General features: G+C 53.4%; 1 protein-coding gene across 1 annotated transcript; it reads right to left on the bottom strand.

Moving 5' to 3' along the window:
- Positions 1–11,027: 11,027 nt before the first annotated feature.
- CSF2 (colony stimulating factor 2) lies at positions 11,028–13,725 on the bottom strand. The gene is made up of 5 exons (XM_008142580.3): positions 13,689–13,725; positions 12,942–13,154; positions 12,785–12,826; positions 12,055–12,180; positions 11,028–11,370 (listed from the first exon to the last, which is right to left on the bottom strand). Exons 2-5 carry the CDS (start codon positions 13,098–13,100, stop codon positions 11,263–11,265), a joined length of 435 nt encoding a protein of 144 aa, XP_008140802.1. The 5' UTR covers positions 13,101–13,154; positions 13,689–13,725; the 3' UTR covers positions 11,028–11,262.
- Positions 13,726–15,685: the final 1,960 nt, after the last annotated feature.

Here is a 15,685-nt window from a genome sequence, read left to right as displayed (position 1 = left end):
GGCCTGGCACTGTCCACCTTGTGCCCACAGAGACTGGACTCACAGGATCCCTAAGAAGACCTTTTCCAGGACAAGCAGGCCCCTGGACCTGCTTGGTGGCCCCAGGAAGGATATGGGGCAGCCTTTCCCTACCCCACAAAGCTGGGAAGGGGAAGCGAGGACAGGGGGTTGGACTAATTTTTGAGCCTGGCTTTAAGGACAGTGAGGGCCTGCTCCCTTCTTGGAGACTATGGTGTAGGGGGATTTATTGCTCTAGAAAGAGTCCCTCTAAAGCACAGTGCCAAGAGGGAGAAACTCCATAAGCCTCTGGGCTGAGCTCAGAACAGAACTGCCACCTTCCACCCTGACCATAGCAACTGTGTCTTTGTCCCTGCCAAGGACTCCAAGTCTGTCTGTCCATCTATGTCTCTCAATCTGTCACTGCCACTGCCACTGCCACTGTTTCCGGCTGGTTGCTCCATCTGTTCCTTCCAAGCTCTGTCTGAATTTATCTGTCAGTGCCAGGGATTCTGTCAGTGTCTGTCTATCTGATATGATCAAGAGCCCTGAGCTGTGTCTGTCTGTCTGTCATTGTCATGGGCCAACCTCTCTGCCTCTGACTTGTGGACCTTTGGACTGGCCGACTCTAAGGAAAGATACTCCTTCCCACCGTGGGGGTTCATGATAACTAGAGGACCCAGGTTCATGGCCATTCCTGGTGTTTTTATTTGGTCATAGAGCCCAAGGTTGTATCACTCTGTCCTTGAACTTTGTAGGCACAGGAACCTGTGGGGTGACAGTGGCCCAGGGGCATGTCCTGGGGCTCTTGCACCTTCCTCTGACCTCTACTTGGTTTCTGACACTGATTGGTGTGCATTTTTAGGGCTTAGATTGGTAAGAAGGGGTGTTAGTATCCATCTGAGTCACAGCCCTTGTGACTCTGGACTGGGTGTAGCTGTGCCCCGGCCCCGAGGAGGGCTAGAACTTCTGTTTCATTTGAGGACCTGGGAGGGGCCCTCAGCAACTGCCTCAAAGAGATTCGGGTGGGAGATGGAGCCGAGGACCATGGGGGTCAGTCAAGGAGAGCTTCTGGAGGTGTGGGGGGCAAGGGGAGACTGAATTCTCGAGTAGTTTCTGACTTGAAGCTGTGGCTCCCGCAGCGCTAGCTGTTTTCCCGGCATATAAACGGGCCCTATCCTTATCCAGCTCCGCTACCCGGAGAACTTGGGGCTGCCCCAGGCTGTGGGCTGGAGGAAATATGACACATTGCCAGGAGCTGGGCTTCCTTCCCTCCTGCTTCCTTTGAGATAGTTCCCAAATTAATTAAGTGGGAAAGGGAGCCGGCAGCTATGCTGCTGTTGGGCTCCCAGTTCCCCTGGCTCCTGGTTGGCCCAAGGTTATCCTCTTTGCTCAGCTCTCAGATGCTATTGTTGAGAAGGATCATGATCACACCCTTGGCTATGTAGTGAGTACCTTATAGCTTGGTGCTTATCTTTGCTCCACGGAGCATTCTCTCAACTTTGGTAAATTCATGCTGCCTTTTCATCCTAATTTCCATAAAACCTGTGTGTTTTTCTTTTAATCAGAGGTGAGAAGAGGCTTACTTTCATCACACCCTGGACACAGCTGCTGGAAATGGGGGGCTGGAGGCTCAAGAGGGAGTGAGGCTCCTCCTCAGATCTGGGGGATAGAGCAGGGATCAGAGCAGACACTTCACAGCACCCCTGAGACCCAGGACATGGGCAGGCAAGCCCCAGAATAAGTGTTGAGAAGGAGGGTGCCCCTTTAGAAGACATGTCCACCCCCCACTGGACTCTGGTCTATCCCATTGCGGGGTCCAGATATCAATCATGTAGCTGGGATGCATTCCAGGCACAGGGGCCAGGGGATGTTAGGAGAGCTGTGGCTGATTTATGTCCCTGGAGCCCAGAGCTGCTGTGAGGTAGAAGGAGGGCTGTGAGCAATGAAGCTTGGGGGGTGGGGGGGTGGGAGGGTGTAGGGGCTATGGGGCCACAGTAGCAAGGCAGGGCCTTGGACCAAAGAGCTTGGAGTTCACACTGAATCAGCAGGCGGCCCATATGGGATACAGCCAGACTAATCCCCTAAAATGTAAGCACTTCAAGGGTGGGTTTCCTACTGAGTCTGGCAGAGTTCCTGCTACTTCCCAGTCACTAAGTAAATATTTGTTGAATTAATTAATCATACCTTATAGCCTGGTGAGAAACGCATCTGGCTGCCAGGGAGAGAGAAGCAGGAGGGGTCTGCTAGAGACCCCTGTGGGGCATTGGAGGTGCTCACCTGCATGGGAGAGTGGATTGGGCCACAGCAAGACTATAGGATGGAGAGAACTTCAGATTTGAAGGGGCCAGGAAGATGAAAGCACTAGCACATGGTGAGGTACTGACTAGGGGACTGAAACCCCAAGAGGAACCCAGATCACCACTACCCAGGGCTGAGCCCCTTGGCCTGGTCTCTACTAGGATGGCAGCCAATCATAGTTTCCTCATGGCCTCCAAGAAGCTCAGAGGCCAGAGACTTGTAAACAAGGGCTGTACTCCACCGTGCCCTGGCAAGACACCATCCACATCCATGTCAGACTGGGCCCTCTTGCGCTAACTCCCCCAAAAAGGAGACGCTGGAAGTGAGGCCGTCCCTCCACAGACTTGGCAGCACGGGGAACTGACAAGTGATAATCTGGCTAATTTCCTTTTGTTGAGCGGACTTCGCTGCAGCCTGTCTGAGCCAAGCTCCCCAAGGGCAGGCCCCATGACCCTGTGAGCAAGGTCTGACCTCCGCCCAGGCTTAGTTGGATTTGGGTTTTGTTTCCCAGCATTTGGATGTCAGAATGAGGACAATTAGGCAAGACTGAACAATGTAGAAAAGGCTTTCCAATAATGATGAGGACATTTGGCAGGCAGCGTCAGGTCACGTGAAGGGAGAGCAGAGACCTAGTGTCTGATGGATAAGCAGTGTCTACAAAAGGCAGGAAAACCAATAGCAGTGTTGTTTCTAAAAGACTTTTCCTTGGAAAAATGTTGGGCAGTACTTACTAAAGCTAAAATATGTATATCCTATGACTCAGTAATTCCACACCATTCCAAGCATTTTCAACAGAAATGCATACGTATACTTACCAACATATGGGTACAAGAATGTTTATAGTAATTTTATTTATATCAGCCAAAAATCAGGAACAGCCAAAACAGGCCATAGAGTGGGGAAATGCATCGTGGGACATGGGATAGTGCCCAGAAATGGAAAGAACAGACCACAGCTACATGGGACAACTAGAAAGAGTTGTACAGACATGACATGAGCAAAGAAGTCAAACATAAAAGAGAGCACAGTCTATGATTCCACCGAAATGAAGTTCAAGACTGGGTAAAAGGAATTATGGCGATAGCAGTTGGAATGGTGGCTGTGCATAGAGGGATGGTTTCTGACTAGGAAAGAGAAAGCTCAGGAAGCCTCTGGGGTGCTGGAATAGGTTCTCTGTCTCGCTCTGGGTACTGGTTATATAAGTTTAAACACACACACACACACACACACACACACACACACACAAATTCATTGAACTGTACACTTAAGAGTTATGTACTTTATTGGATAATAATTCAACTAAAGATAACATTTTTTTAAAAGAACTTTCCCCACCTTTAGAAGAACTGCAGGATTTTGAAGGAAATGCTGACCTTCCCCTTGGTGAGGGCCCAGAGGTGTGTTTGAGGGCAGAACCTGGGGAGTTTATGCTCATCTTCCCTTGAAGTTGAGAAAAAAGGAGAGAGATTTTCAACGAATCATCTCTCAGGTTGAAAGAGCAGGTCTAGGCCAGAGATAACATCAGTGGCAACAACATGAAACTGTTTCGCTGCTCTTATCTCAAACCGCAGTGAAAAATAACATGTGAAGTTGCATCTTTCCTGGCAGCCATAGCTCGGGGTCTCCTCACAGGAGGGAAATTGGTCAGCTCTTTCCGAAAACAAAGACCATGCCCAGCAGCCCTTCTGAGGGCCCAAAAAGGGGGCTTCTGAGGGGCAGGCCTGATGATTCTACCTAGCCTACCACCTGGGTGGTCGGTCCTGAGAAAGTCCCAGGACTCGCTGGCCCGGGGGTGGGGAGCTTCCAGCACTGTGGGAAGGTGAAAAGGCCCCTTCATATCCCAGCTCCATCTTGTGGGCTGGCCCTGCTCTGCCCTGCCCTGCAGACCGGATGCCATGAGCATTCTGGCCTCCCCTCTCCTCAGAGGGACAGGGAAATCAGGGCACTCCCAGCAGAGAGGTTTCCCTGGCTCTCCCCAGAGGCCCAGGCAGCAGGGCTCTGCGTCTGGCTAGGCCTTCTTGTGTCAGGCAGGCTGGCCTGAGGCTGGAGCCTCTCTGTTCCTGCCATGATCCCACCTCACAGATTTGAAAAGCAGACCGAGAAGAGACCTGCGTGCCCGATTTGTTATTTGTGAAGCCCATGTAGCAAGCTTGGAGGTTCCAGGGCAGGAGCTATGGGATCCAGAGCGACCAGCCATGGGCTTTCAACACAAACAGCAGCTTGCTCAGAAGCTCAGGCTGGCACAGCATGTGCCTGGTCCATGCAGCCCCCGTCTTCCACTTCCAATCATACAGACCCCAAGTTCCCAAGCACGTACATGTGCAGACAGCCAGGAAGCAAGAGGAGTAAGGGCTCAGGAACATGGCATACGTGGGTTCCAGGGCCAGGCCTGCCCACTGGGGCTGTGATGCAGGCCAGTATGTAGCCTCCATCTGTGACTCCAGCACAATGACAGCTGTGAGGTTGGGTGAGGATGCCTGGATAACACTTTGCATCCTCCAGGCCCGTACTGAGAGCTGCCCTGCCTGCTGAGGAGGAGCAGACAGGCCTCTTCTGCTGTCCATGCTATCTCTGAAAGAGGGTACCAGAGCCCGGGGCTTTGAGGTGAGCAGCCCCCATTGTTAGATAATCACCAGCATGTTGGCTGAACAGCCAACTTGGGGAATCATTCGGTGTGATGTGAGCCACCATGAGGACCCCCACTTAGCTGGGGACACTGAGAATGCAAATTCTCAATAAGCAAGGGGACTGGCCACATTATACCCACTGACCTTGGCACTTAGCCTTTCTCCTCAGGTCATGCCATGGCCACATTTACGGCCACCACAGGGTGGAAAATCCAGGAGGAAGCTCCCCTGCCATCCTTCCACCCAAGTCATCATCCCTTTCCCTTCCAACCCTGAGGTCACACAGGGTCACCCCTGCATCAGTGCCATTCTGGAACTTTCTCAGGTGCCTTGTCATGTTAGTTTCATGTCCATCATTTCATTCCATGGACTGACCATTGGCTATTTCTGTGGATGAAACTTTTCTCCTCCTTCTGTGATCCCTCTGAATATGGACGTTGAGTCAAAGGATGTGGCTGTGCTATGGCCCATGACAGAGACTGCCATGTGGCTGACAAGGGGGCTGTTCCACTTCTCAAGGTCTAGCATATGAGAGAGGGCTGCCCTGCTGCTTTAGTGCACACCTTAGATTCCTGGTTCCACCCTCAGAACTACTGATTTCTGAGGGGGGGTGGGGTGAGCAGGCAGAGGAGATAAAGAGTTGAGGTGGTTCCTGGGGAGGCCTCTGTGAAGGGAGTAGGAGGGACTGTTTTACTGTCCTGGGAAATCTTGTTGCGTGAATGAACCTGTTCCTCAGGCCACCCAGCCCTCTTCTCCCTCCTGGTTTAGAGATGGGCCTAGCAAAGTTGAGAGTTTGTCCTCAGGGTCAACGTGGGCCTTCCCCAGGCCTGCTCATGGTTATCTCCCATGGAGAGATATAATTTGGACCTGCTTCCTGGCATTCTAGGAAAACAGGGTGTCTAGAGCCAAGCCCAGACAATTGGGGGTCAGGGCTTTGCCTCTTGTGCCCAGGTTTCCAGCCCAGAGTTCCAGGCTCCCAAAGTACCGGCCTCTCCTTAGATCCCAAGGCAGCAGTACCAGTAGGCTCCAAGGAAACTATGAGCTCAGAAACTGAGCACATGCCCCGCCCCCCTTCCCCGGTTCCAGCCCCCAGCAGGTTCCCCACTGCCACTGTCCAGATCTGAGCCTGGTTGAAGAGTAAACTAGGGCACATAGAAAAGGTTATCAGGGAGATGAAGGCAGTTTCTGTGTGTGGTATAGCCACCTTCCCACCTGGACCTTCCCAACTTTCCTGTTTCTCAGGAGAGGTACCAGAGGCTCTCTGTCAGCCTGTTTCCCTAAAGTTGAGCCAGATGCTTTGAGGCCTCTAGTTTGACCAAGACTTTGAACATTGGCCGTGGTCTGGCCTCTGGGGCTGGAGTCCACCCCACCTTTGTGGACTCTGGCTGAGAGACTGAGGCACCTGTCCAGGGTCACACAGCAAGCTAGTGGCAGGCTAGGCTCGTGCACATCCTGCTGTCCCAAACACAGCAGTGAGATGACAAGGATGTACATGCAAGCCTCTAGCCCTCTACCATTAGGTGCCTCAGGCCAAGAGGAGGCTGGGTCAGTGAAGTGGCGGGTCTTCCTGCCAGCATGTCTCAGCATGCACCCCCAGACCCTGCTGCCTTTCAGGGAGGAGTGGTCTTCAGAAGCCTGAGCACCCAAGGGACAGGAGCTCACAGCCACTGGGGACTGGACTGTGGGCTTTCTCAGGGCTGAAACCACTCTTGACTCCTAGCCCCATACCGACCCTGACACCAAACCTGAGTCACAGGGCCACCCTCCATGTTCTGAGATAATACGGCAGCTTCACTCAGTCACACTTGCTGACCTCCAGCCTGATGTGGCCCCAAGGGGTGGAGTGGCCCAGGACTCCTAGGGCCAGGGAGGGGGTGGGCAGGGCGGTGGTGGCCTGTGTGCTGGCTGCAGGCATCATCTGAAGTGTCACAGCTTAGCAAGGTCTATCAATGGGTAGACAGTGCAGACTCGGTAGGTCTGTCCTGGGCCACGTTGTGTTATAGCTTGATACCTAATTATATTCCAGAACAATCCATCTTTGTCTTTCCTGGTTTGGTGGAGGAGCCCACAGTCTGAGAGGTTTAGACTGTAGGAAGCTGATTGTGGGGTAATCCCACTCACTTCCAATAAACTGTTCATATGATTAGGTTAGGGTTAGACTTGAGGGTGGAGGATCAGAGCACGGAAGCACTTCAGGACCCAAGTGCCTGTGGGTTCACCACGGGCAGGGCCTTGTGCTCTGGGGTGTTAGGGCATTAGTAGTCAAGGAGGGCTCCAGTTGTGCAAGGAGGCACTGGAGCATGTGTGAGGGGCCCTGCAGGCCAGGCGAGGGGCTTTACTTTGAAGTCAGGTCTGAAAGAAGCTAGGGGTTTGGAGATGCCCTGGTCCTTGTGGGCCCCCCATCTGGTCCAGGTCCCCGGAGCCACTCCCCAGGGCTGACCCTTTGTGGCCACACTGAGCCCTCAGGGAAGGAGGGTTGAATTAAACTTCAAGCTCCCCAGGAGCTGTAGTAAAGACCAAAGGAGGGAGGACCTGGGGAGGGGGGTCTGGGCAAAGATCAGTTTTGAGTCCTGAAGGACACAGAGAGAAGTGGGGGCAGTAACAAGCTGCACAGACCTTGCTTGATGGGGCCCCTACAGTGTGACTACTGGCACTGGAGGGGGTAGCACTGGGGCCATGAGGTGGGTTTCCCACTTGCCCTCCTGGGCCTCCTCCTGGGAGACCTCTGGGCCCTGGTTATGGTGCCACCAATCCCAGCCTCCTGCCTCTTTCAGTCCATCAAGGCCCAGGGAGACTGGACTCTGTCACCAGCATTTCCATGCCCCAGCTTTATTGGAGCAGAAGGCGCTAATGCATCAGTTACAGAAATATTTCTTCAGGCACAGCCCCTCCATTACCACCCTCAGCCTCCTCTGCCAGCCCAGGGCCGGTACCCCCCCATCCATCCCAGACGTCAGTTGTTCCCGACGCTCCTCCAATCCCATTTTCTGCAGCTTTAACCATATATACCGGGCTCCCATGAGAGGACAGAGTCTCAGAGGCTACCCCCAGTCCTATTACATGATTTCCATACTTCTATGTACAGAATAACACTCTTTAAGGCTTCCTTGAACTGTGCGAAATCACTGTACTCAGAAGTACAGTTCTTGGGTGATCTTTTCGGCTAAAAAAGAAATATATATATTTAAGTCATCGCAGCAGAATAAATAAAAGGGTCACATGGTAAACTCCCCATCTGCTAGGAGGTAACTTAGCGTCTGTCTTAGGGAAGGCACTGGGGCCCATTTGCTGATTGTGGAGCCCAGGGCCTTGGGGTAAGAGTCAGTGGGGTGTGGGCAGGTCACGGCTGCCTAGGACAGGGACACAGGGATGAGCAGGGGACTGTGCAAGCACTAGATAAAGAGAGTGGAGCACCTCTGTCATTTCCCCACAACCCCCCCCCCTCCCCCAAACCACTGCCTGACTGGGATTGGCACTGCATGGCCCTTTCCTCTCCCCAGGCTGAGTCCATGACCAGACCTGTCTCAGACCTACTCCACACTGACCCCTGTACCCGGGGGCTTGGCAGAGAGCATGGCAAACCTCCAGAATGACCCCTGAGTCCCCACTCCCACCAGCCCAGCCCCCATCAGCCAGTGGGCTTTTGAATTGGAAAGTAGTTCCCGAGGCCTCCGATGTAGAAAGCAGGGGCCATAAGAAGCCCTTTGCCCTGCTGGGCCTCTGGCTGTAGCAAGGAAAATAATGTGTCAGGTTCCCCCAAGAGCAAACAGCAACTTACTTGAAGCCTTGTGCAGATTTGGGTAAGATGTTTCATGTTCTCGTAAACCTTTTGTAGGTGTTCATTCTTGTAATCTTTCATGAGGCTCTTCAGGGTGGAGATGAAGTCCTTTATAAACTCCCCATAGCAGGACTCCTGAAACAGGGTTGGGCACTGGGATGGTGGTGGTGCACGCATAGCACCAGTTGACCGCCAACCTCATCCACCCCTGTCACCTTGGTCAGAGGAGCCCTGGGCTCAAATTCAGGCCCTGCCCTGACCCTCCCACAGGAGACCTCTGAGCACTGCGAGCTCTGCAGTGGGTTCCTGGTCTCTCCCCAGGCCCAGGGCTGATCTGGGATGGTGATGAGAAAGCCCGGCAAAGCTCAGGACCTGGCCATGGCTTCATCTGTTGGCTGGGCTGGAGGCTCCATCCTCAGACTCTCAGCTTTCTCTCTCCAACAGCTTTTCTTTTTATCTCTTCCCTAGGTGCCGACTGGGGTGATGGCCTTTGAAATAAGGTCCATGTGGTAGCTGCTCCTTACCTCGCTGGTGTTCTGGGGCCTTTTGAAGTAACCCTGGAAGCAGGAAAAGTTGGTCAGAAGCACAACGGGCCACCGAAAGACAAGTGATGTTTGATGAAGACCCAGACTTACGTTGTATGTGGTGTTGTCAGCCGAAAGGTCCTTCTGAATCTCAGCACAGACTGCCGTGTGATTGTCATAGAGAGGCCCGCTGGTTATCTTCATCGGGATGGGATGGCTTTCCAAGCACCAGAGCACACAAGCCAGGAGCACGAACAGGTACATGCTGTAACTTAAGAGCAATCCGAGCCCTGGGCTTGGCGACATTTCTGTGGGGAGGGATACCTATATATGTGGGTCTAAGGAAATGCTAAATCTCTTATCAGTCATCACCGCCTTAGGTGGAAGATAGAGAGGACCTTATCACCAGACAAGATGTGCTTTTCATGCATTTTATATGACCACAGCACATTTCATGGATTCTTGTCTTTGTTCAAATGCAGGTTTGGTTCAAGATATGTTATTCATACTCGCATTTTGAGTCAAGACCCTTCTGCCTGTGTGTGGGGCAGGTCTTTGGCCAGGACTGGTGCTATCTGCAGGTCTGACCAGAGCACAGAGAGTGGATAGGGTGGAGAGAGAGCCAGCAGGGGCTAAAGCTGCACCAACCCAGCTTCCCCAGGCTCACCTGTCAGGGGGAAGGCTGGCCCTGCTCCCACCTGACACCTGGGACACACCCACTTTCTCAGAGTCCACAGGAGGGACTTGTGGGAACAGGCGCAAGGAAGTCTCCAGCCCTGCTGGCAAAGCAAGGGGAGAGAAGACAGATGCTATGTTCTCGTCCCGACAGCCATGAATTTTAGGAGAAAGCACCTGATACAAAATTTCATGTACCAACATTCTGACTCTCAAAGATTAAGATCACCCATTTTGGGGAAAGTTCGGTAAATAAACCGAGTGGCCAGATTATTATGATCTCTGAGCACATAATAATCTGGCCACTCGGTGTATATCCTATATAATAAAAGGCTAATATGCAAATTGTCCATTCGACCAGCAGGCAGGCTGGCCAACCGCCCATGTCCCCTCCCCCTGGCCAGGCTGGCCAGACCCCACCCATGCATGAATTCATGCACTGGGCCTCTAAGAGATACACACACACACACACACACACACACACACACACTGAGTGGTCAGATTGTTATGTGTTCAGAGATCATAAAAATCTGGCCACTCAGTGTATGCTGAGCACTGATCCCTGTGGTTTGGTTTCTTTTCCCCAGAACAGCTAGACTACCTGCTGGTTTCCCTTAGGAGTGGTGAAGCCCTGACCTTTAGGCAGGGTGTGGCCTCTGAGGGGCACAGGTGGTTTGCCTGATGCTAGGGGGCCTGTCTAGTCATCGCCCAGCCAAGCCGATCAACCCTCAGGCCTGCCCAGGAAGGAGGATGCCCCTTCTCTGGGGCAAGTTTCCCACTGACTGGGTCCCTTGGATTTTTAAGTGAACCTGGAAACCTCTCCCTAGGAAGGGAGCCCCTGTGCATCCTGGGAAGCACATCCCGGTGTGCTGAATGCTGCACCCAGGCCGCTCTCCCCTCCCCTCTACTCTGACAGTGCTGTCCACAGACAATGCTTGACCGGCTGCAGGCCCCAGCCCCTGCCCCCCTCCCGGTAACCTCCCTCTATCCTGTAGGGAGGGCAGCACCACTAGCATTTGCTCATAGTGAAAACAAACTGCAAAACTGCACAAATAAGAACAGAATTTTAATAATTTATTATTATGGTAAGATATCTTGAATAAATACTAAGTAGGAGCATAAATAAATAAATAAATATTAAAATACATAAATATATAAATAAATATTAATGGTCCCTGCCAGTGTAAAAATCCTCCACCCAGATATGGGTCAGCATGGCTCAGCACAAGTCCGTGGCCCCATGGCCTGGCCCATCCTGTGGCCCCTCCAAGGTGGAGATCCTGAGTTTCGGCTCTTTGAGGGTAGGAGGGCAGCGATCTGCAAGGTAAGCTCCCAGGGCTGGCTCCTGGACTGGCCTGCCTCACTTCTGGACTGGATTCCAGCAGTCAAGGGGGGTGATAAGTAGAAAAGCATTCAGGTCCTCTTTGAAATTTTCAAAAGTGGTATTCTGGATTGCACAGGAAGTTTCCTTAAAAGAAGAAAAAAGAGAAAAAGAAAACTTGAGTCTAGGTGTGAATGGGTAATGTGAAGGGGGGAGGGGGGAGCACCAGCGTGTTTATGTGTCTCTTAGGACTCAGAGGTCAGAAGGCCCATCTCGGGCCTGCCTGCTGACTGGATCAGGTGACGTGTGTCACCCGAAGTTGGGGCCAGGGACCTGCAAAGTGCTGGAGGCTGGTCTGCTGGGCAGTTGGGCCACTGGCTCTTTGGTCCCAAGCCAGGACAGAGCAGCTTGGCTGAGGCTGGCTCCAAACACCCAGAAAGGGCAGGAATACACAAGAAAGGAATGGTTGGACTTTGTACATCCGGATATGCTTCCATCCTTGCTCCCATGCAATCCAGGAACCCCACCAGGGCCCAGGGGAAGGTCCCATTGGGAGGTGGCACTTGGGCTCCGGAATTTCCTCTGTTATCTTTGGCCTGACACTGAGTTTCCTTGGGTTTGCCTCACCTCTGACAAGAACAGAGCAGCTGCCACTAGGGGGCGCTGTGAACTCCTTGAGCCTGAAATGGGCTGGGCTGCTCTAATTACAAATCTGTTAACACAGAGTCCCTTTGGTGTCCCGAACAGGCACCCTCAAACGTCTCCCATCCACAGTCCTCCATCCTCATAGACCAAGACCTTCCCATTCGGGGCCCTGACACAGGCACTCACCAGCGTAGGGGGGCAGTGCCGCCTGTAGTGGCTGGCTATCAAGGTCAAGGAGCCGTTGAGCCTGGTGAGGCTGCCCCGAAGGCCCTTCATAAACACCTCCAGGCGGGTCTGCAGGCACGTCGGCTCCTATAGAAAATGTCCAGGCCTTGGTAAGCCAAGAGCCCTCCCCATCACTTCATGTTCTCATCCCTGTCCCCTAAGAGTAAAGCCTGGGAGGTCCCAGCTAGTCTCAGGCAAGTCCAGTCATATATGCTGCCCTGCCCCCTGTCCACTGTAGGCACCAATCTGACTCCACCTCACCACTCAGCTCAGGCCACCCTCAGCCCGCACAGCATATTCCCTTGGCCTGGCATCTCAAGAGGGTCCCAGCCCCTAGGAAAGGAAGTCACTACCCCACTTTCCAGGGAAAAGGGGGCAGGGCATCACCTGGACCCCTCTGTGCCCCTCTGTAGCCATCACAGTGAGTGCCCTAAGCCACAGTCCCTGCCTCATGACCAACCCCTGCTTACCCACCTGTCCCTGGTGACCCCTGGCTCTTTGAATGCTAGGTCTGTCCATGGCTGCTCAGATAATAAGGCAGCTCACGTGACTGCCACGGGGGCAAGGCCAGTGCCTTCTGAGCACACCTCCTTCTGGCAGCCAGCTGACTGGAGGGGAAGTGGACCACCTTGTGAGAATCCATCTAACATGGAGCCACTCTGGGAAGGTGTGTCAGAGAAGAGCATCTTACCTGGGGGTTAAACACTTCAGAGACGATTTCTACTGTTTCATCCTATAGAAAAGGAAAATGCAGTGTTATGAAGCTGACAGGCAGGGCTTGTCCAGGCCAGGACGGGGGGAGGGTGGTTGCAAGGTGGCCCAGGCACAAGCCTCACTCCCTCACTTACCATCACAGCAGCAGGGTCATTGCTTGGTCCCAGAAAGCTCAGAGCTTCTTTAATGGCTTCCACATGTAGAAAGGGCCGGGTGACGGGGCTCGGTGGGCGGGTGGGTGCGGAGATGCTGCAAACCACAGTGCCCAGGAACAGCAGGTTCTGCAGCCACATCCTCCTGAGGACTTTAGCCTTTCTCTCTGAATACTGGGCTCACTGGCAAAAGAGCTTTTATATGCACCGTTAGAGGAAATGATTAATAGTGACCACAAAACTCCCGGGAGGTGGGGGAACTACCTGAACTGTGGAATCTCCTGGCTCTTATCAGCTTCAAATGGGAAAGGTGAGCCTTTCCCCAGGTGGTCACCATCAGGGGTTTTCATTAATGAGCCCTTCCAAGAATTCGCAGCCCACCCACCTGCCTCCTTGAGCACACTCTAGCCCTCCCTAGGCGGTCTGGCAGCCCGCTGAGCCTACCCCTTCCGTCTGATGGGGCTCCAGGCACAGCTTGGACTTCCTGGCCTGGAGTGACCGGAGGGGTCTCTGGGAGACACTGGATCTAGCTACTACTCCCAAGCTCCCATCCTGCCTGTTATCCTAAGAGGCATTTGGGCTGGCTGTGCCCACCCTGGTGTCCATTCCAATCCCAGCCTCCCCTTCACCCCCTAGAGCCCTCTCCTCTGGCCACAGTGAGAGATTGAGTGTAAGGAGGACTCTCACTGCCCCACTCTCCACCAGGCAGATTCCAGTCAAATTGCTCACCTCAGTTCCAGCCGAGGGCCCAGAGCAGTTGATAAGCTCTGCTCAGCCAGGGTCTTCTTCCCTACAGACCCTGTGAGCAGAGGAAACGACAACCATGTGCCTGTCCAGCCAGCGGAACTGCAGAGTGTTCCTTCACAGTGAGATCCCGTCTGACAGCCAGTCCTGGTTTGTGCAGCCCACACTAAACCCCAACGCTGCAGAGGTGAGCTGGGGCTCTCAGCTGGTATGAGACCCTGAGTACGAATCCTGGCTCCAGCACACCTGGCTGAGTGACTCTTCGCTCCGCACGGTGAGCCTCACCTCCCTCTGAGGTGGGCAGTACCTTCCTACCTAGTCCCCGCAGGCACCAGGAGCTTCTGGGGCTGGCGGTGGGTCGTGGCTGCATCCACACCAGGTCCAGGGAACAATGTTCTCTCTAACAAGGTCTCCCAGGCTTAATTTCCTACATGGCCTCCAGCTCCGGGGGCCTCTCCGTGGAACAGGAACTGTTTCTGGAAAAGCCACAGGCTCTTGAAGGGCTGACAAGTGTTTGGTTTTCACAATGAAGTTTGGAGAGGATAGCACGAGGTTAGTTTTGTGGGTGTGTTTTTTTTCCCCGTTACAGTATAGTGGGCATATAATATTGTATTAGTTTCAGATGTGCAGCCATGATTTGACATTTACCTCCCTTACGATGGGATCGTAACACTAAGCCTAGTACCCATTTGGCACCACACAAAATGATTGCGATATTGACTATATTTCCTCTTTTGTACATTACATCCTGTAACTTACTTTATAACTGAAAGTTTGTACCCCTAATTTTCCTTCACCTTTTTCATCCACCTCCCCAACCACCACCCAGGACAGCATGCATTTGTGTTTGCTGCCCACACTGAGTTTCATGGCCGTGGGGGTGTGGGTCCACATGTGTACATTTCTGGGTGTCTGTGTGCCCATGTGGTTGGAGGTGTCTGTAAATACAGGTGCATTGGGGGGGGGGTGTATATTTTATAGGCAGTCATCTGTGTGAGCCCCCATGCCATGCCACTCTGATATGGAAGAAGCTCCCCACACTGGGTGTGATGTTTCTGGGCCCCAGAGGCTGATTTGGCCTTGACTGATGGGGTCAGACACAAGCCAGAGCAACATGCGGGACTCAATGGGCAGCCCTTGACGGCAGGTAGAACGCATGGTCTGAGTTCTGCGGCCCAGGAAAGTAACTGTGTGACGGCAGAGTTGCTACCCTTGCATGGGAAAGCCAAGTCTTAGTCCTCTGAACCCTCCTGGGGTTCCTGCCAGGATCTGGGGGCCACCATGAGGCCATCCCTGTCTTTCTGAGCCTGGTGGAACATCCTAGAGGGCCAGGCTGGGGGTGAGAGTGTGGCATGTCTAGGCCCTGGCCCTTTCTCCTCTGAGGCCTCTGCTCAGCCCTTTCCAAGGAGCTCTCAGGGGGCACAAGGGGAATCAAGGATACTAGATGCCATAGAGTGGAGGTCTGTGTCAGACAGAGCCCCAGAGGCTCGGTGGTGGGGAGTGGGGTCCACAATTAGCGACTTAAGCTGGTGACCAGGGAGGCGGAGAGTTGGTGTGGTCCCTCTTGAGATGGAAGGTCACTTTTCTCCAGGAAATGAGTTGATAGTTAGTCAACAGATTTGTCCAATCAGCACCAGGCACTGTTCTGGTGGGAGGTGGATGGGACTTTCCCACTGGTCCTCACATCTGGCCCTGGGGACCTCTCAGTCTGGTGAGGGAGACAGACAGCAGTGGACACTCCCGTTGTGTAGTGCAGGCTGGGGGCGGGGGGATGAGTTCAGAGCTGAGGGATTCCCAGGAAACCACTTCTCCCAACTTGGGGGTCCAAGGGCACCAGAGAGCTTCCCAGGAGATGCTGTCTCCCACCGCACCCTGAAAGGGCAAGCAGAGTAGGTGGGCAAGTCAGATTGTGGGAGGGAGGTGAGGATAGGGGGAAAGTACTTAGGGCACAGAAAGGCAGAGGGTTTTAGGAGCAGGTGTGG

The sequence above is a fragment of the Eptesicus fuscus genome, chromosome 6 (genome assembly GCF_027574615.1).
Source record: "Eptesicus fuscus isolate TK198812 chromosome 6, DD_ASM_mEF_20220401, whole genome shotgun sequence".
Taxonomy (NCBI): Eukaryota; Metazoa; Chordata; class Mammalia; order Chiroptera; family Vespertilionidae; genus Eptesicus; species Eptesicus fuscus.
Note: the sequence above shows the minus strand (reverse complement) of the source record. Positions and strands in the feature narration are given on the sequence as shown.